Source organism: Monopterus albus, unplaced genomic scaffold, assembly GCF_001952655.1.
Source record: "Monopterus albus unplaced genomic scaffold, M_albus_1.0 scaffold445.1, whole genome shotgun sequence".
Lineage (NCBI taxonomy): Eukaryota > Metazoa > Chordata > Actinopteri > Synbranchiformes > Synbranchidae > Monopterus > Monopterus albus.
Genome location: NW_018128325.1, coordinates 154465 through 157536, shown reverse-complemented (window position 1 = coordinate 157536; position 3072 = coordinate 154465). Strand labels below are relative to the sequence as shown.

At 41.5% G+C, this 3072-nt stretch overlaps 2 protein-coding genes across 2 annotated transcripts in view; both read right to left on the bottom strand.

Moving 5' to 3' along the window:
• LOC109952240 (complement C1q-like protein 2) overlaps positions 1–426 on the bottom strand; it is a 3114-nt gene extending 2688 nt beyond the window's left edge. The window contains exons 1-2 of the mRNA XM_020587218.1: positions 385–426; positions 207–273 (exon numbers count right to left, since the gene is read on the bottom strand). Of these exons, the coding sequence (XP_020442874.1) occupies positions 207–273; positions 385–426 (109 nt within the window). The remainder of the gene's footprint in view (positions 1–206; positions 274–384) is intronic.
• A 246-nt stretch (positions 427–672) lies between these two features.
• rnasekb (ribonuclease, RNase K b) overlaps positions 673–3072 on the bottom strand; it is a 4891-nt gene continuing 2491 nt past the window's right edge. Inside the window, exons 2-3 of the mRNA XM_020587241.1 lie at positions 1547–1629; positions 673–1188 (exon numbers count right to left, since the gene is read on the bottom strand). Coding sequence (XP_020442897.1) covers positions 1044–1188; positions 1547–1629 — 228 coding nt within the window. The 3' untranslated portion in view covers positions 673–1043. The remainder of the gene's footprint in view (positions 1189–1546; positions 1630–3072) is intronic.

The window sequence follows — 3072 nt, the reverse complement described above, 5'->3', positions numbered from 1 at the left end:
AGGCGTTCCCAGGCCAGCCGAGAGACATAGTCCCTCCAGCGTGTCCTGGGTCTTCCCCAGGGCATTTTTGGTGATTTTTTTTTTTTGGCTCAGAAACCTCACGTATCAAATATTATACAAATGGTTTTATAAGGTTAAAGGTTTAATCTCACAGTGGATTCATTCTTAAGAAGGAATCAGCCACAAAGTCTGGGATTAAAACTCACCTTCTTTCTCCAGTTTCTTCAGAGGTGAACAGTCAGAGGAGCTCGCTCTCAGTGGCAGGAAGAGGCTCTGTCGCCAAACCCCATAAATGACATCTGGTTTAATGTCACAGCTACTCCTCCCTCCTCCTCCACTGAATCATGGTTCCTCAGTCTGAACTCCTGATTCATTTAGTTTTACTTCACAGGCGTTAGACCAGCCTTCATGCAAATAAAGAACCATTTCTAAAATGCTACAAATTTAGACAATGTTAAAATTTACACTCACACTTTATTGTGAAGGATCATCCACCATCACGGTCGCCACAGTAAACACCTTTCAGTTTGATGCACAGTCGCATTAATAACAATCAGCTTGTAACGTGATGACTTTAACACGTTTTCTGTCAGCAGCTCGGTGGACAAGACAAGTCCTGTGGTCGGTTTACTCTCGGAGATAAAGTAAAAAATGATGAAATGAGTCAATTTATACTGTGAAAGTGTCACATCCAGTAAACTTTAATAACAGATTTACATGAATAACTGAAACGAACCGAGAGAAAATCTAACATTCGCTTTCACCGATGATGAATTCATTTACAACTTTTGTTGCTAATGTTTATGGAATAAATCTGACATGCAGGAGTTTAGTTGTTTTCATGAACAACACAGGAATGATGTTTCACCCATCAACAACAGACATCACAACAAACACATGGAAGGCTGTGACTGTAAAATAAATAATTCAGGTGACGTGTGACCACACCACTCAGAGCCAATCACACACTTTAATGACTAGCTCTGTGCAATAGAAAGGGAGCTCCAGCGGCGGCGATCGGGCTCCGTCACGGCTACAGCTCTTTATGTTACCATGTACTCCTGACGTTTGTTGAGTCGGACCTGGCAGAGTGAGACGGCACCCACCACCACATAGATGGCGGCAGCGATGAAGCAGTTGATGCCGACCTGGTTGTACAGATTGTAGATGCGCTGAGGAGGATTTGCACTGTGGACAGAAGAACAGGCGGGTTACAGGTGGTCTGAACACTGGGATCAGTGGTGTCCTCATGACTGCTGCTCAGTGTGCTATAGTGTATTGTTGCATCATCATTTGGAAACTATTTTTGCCTCAGTGTAGCCGATGTGTATATTGTTGAGCTATCTGTAGAGAGTTCGTCAAGCTGATCCCAGAGGCTGGTCTCAGGCCTGTACCGGGCACATTTTAATGGATCTGTATCAGCTAAAATAAATCTGATCCTGCCTTTGCTGAACTGCACTGCTGCTGTCCTCGGTGACAGTCAGCTATTGTTCGGTGAGGATCTTAACCAGAGAGATTCAGATGTTCAGAGATCGCATCGACTCACTCTTCTTGAATGTCCTTGTCGGTGAATGGGACGTCCTCAATCAGCACAGCTGACTTGGTGCTGAAGAAGATTCCCAGCATCGCCTGGAACACACAACAAAATGGGTCACCATGGGGCTCGGTGCCACGGCACAGGGCAGGATGTGCTGGTAGGGACAGAACTGTGACGGGTTAAAAACTCGATGGTTCATCAGTGACAACTCAAATCTGTCTGTTGGTGATGGAAAAAGTAGAAATATTACAGTGTAATACCCGGTTACCAATAAAGGTCCTGCATTCGAAATGTTAAAATGTTAAGGTTTGATTTGATTTGATTTATGCTTTCAAGCATGTAAAGACAGTTGATATGACAACACACATCATTTTACACATAATCCAATATTAATTTGCTTATACCTAGTACATGCTTGAATGGAGTAGGAAGAAGTCAGACTTATCCAGTCCTACCCCATGACATCATCTTACCATCATTGGTTTGCAAGCAGTAAATGATTCACTTCTACGCACACACATATTATACTAAAAAAAGAATATAACACCTGTTTAAGACCTCATCTAATGAAAGATTTTAATCAGAATTTGTTTTTAATCCTTGAATCATGCTTGCTGTATCTTTACTTCATTGTGATTTAATTCAATTAAAGTATGACAAAAGGATAGTTTCCAGTCCAGGTGCAGCTCTCAGCAGGCCAAAGGTATTACACTGCTCACGGAATGAAGCTACAGTTTTATTCTTATGACTTCATTGTCTTCAACCTGATAAAATATATGAAAGTATACGTAGTTATATTATTTCCACCTGCATTCCAATTAAAGACACAGAGATCGATTAATTAAATGTTGGAATTTGCCGGTCTTTAACCTCACTGGGCATGACCAGCCGATTTCTGGGAAATCCGATTCTCGTCCAGTCAGATTTATATGCATGATGGTTTACATCATGCACACAGTGTAGCAGGTGCACTGCCTAGCATCTCATATACATCCGGGGAGTTGAGGGGAGGTGAAATCTGTCACTACTTAAAGGAAGGTTGGTGCACAGATGTCACAGTGCTACAGAGCTGGACTAAGGAGGCTAAGTCAAAAGCTACAGGGCTGCTGAGACTGGGCACATCACTGGGCGCGCATTCACTCACACTTTGGAAGTGGTTGGTGTACAAAAAACACACAGAGGAACCTAACAAACCACTATGGAGAAGGGAAAACAATGGCAAATAGTACACACTGAGGGAATTACTAGCTATACTTGAAATATATACACCGATCAGGCATAACATTATGACCACCTTTACATGTGTATGCACTTCAGTGTGACACTTCTGCCTTAACATATGTGTTTATGAAGCTCAAAATGTTTTATTTTTTGGTGAGATTATCATAAATGTATAAATTCAATTATATGTTTATTATTGAGGTCATAGTTAAAGGTGGCGTTGTACTGGAATACAGTATATTGAGATGTGTATGTATATTTTTGCCCTGGCATACATGAGAGGGTCAGAATATTAGGAACATTCAATATAATTT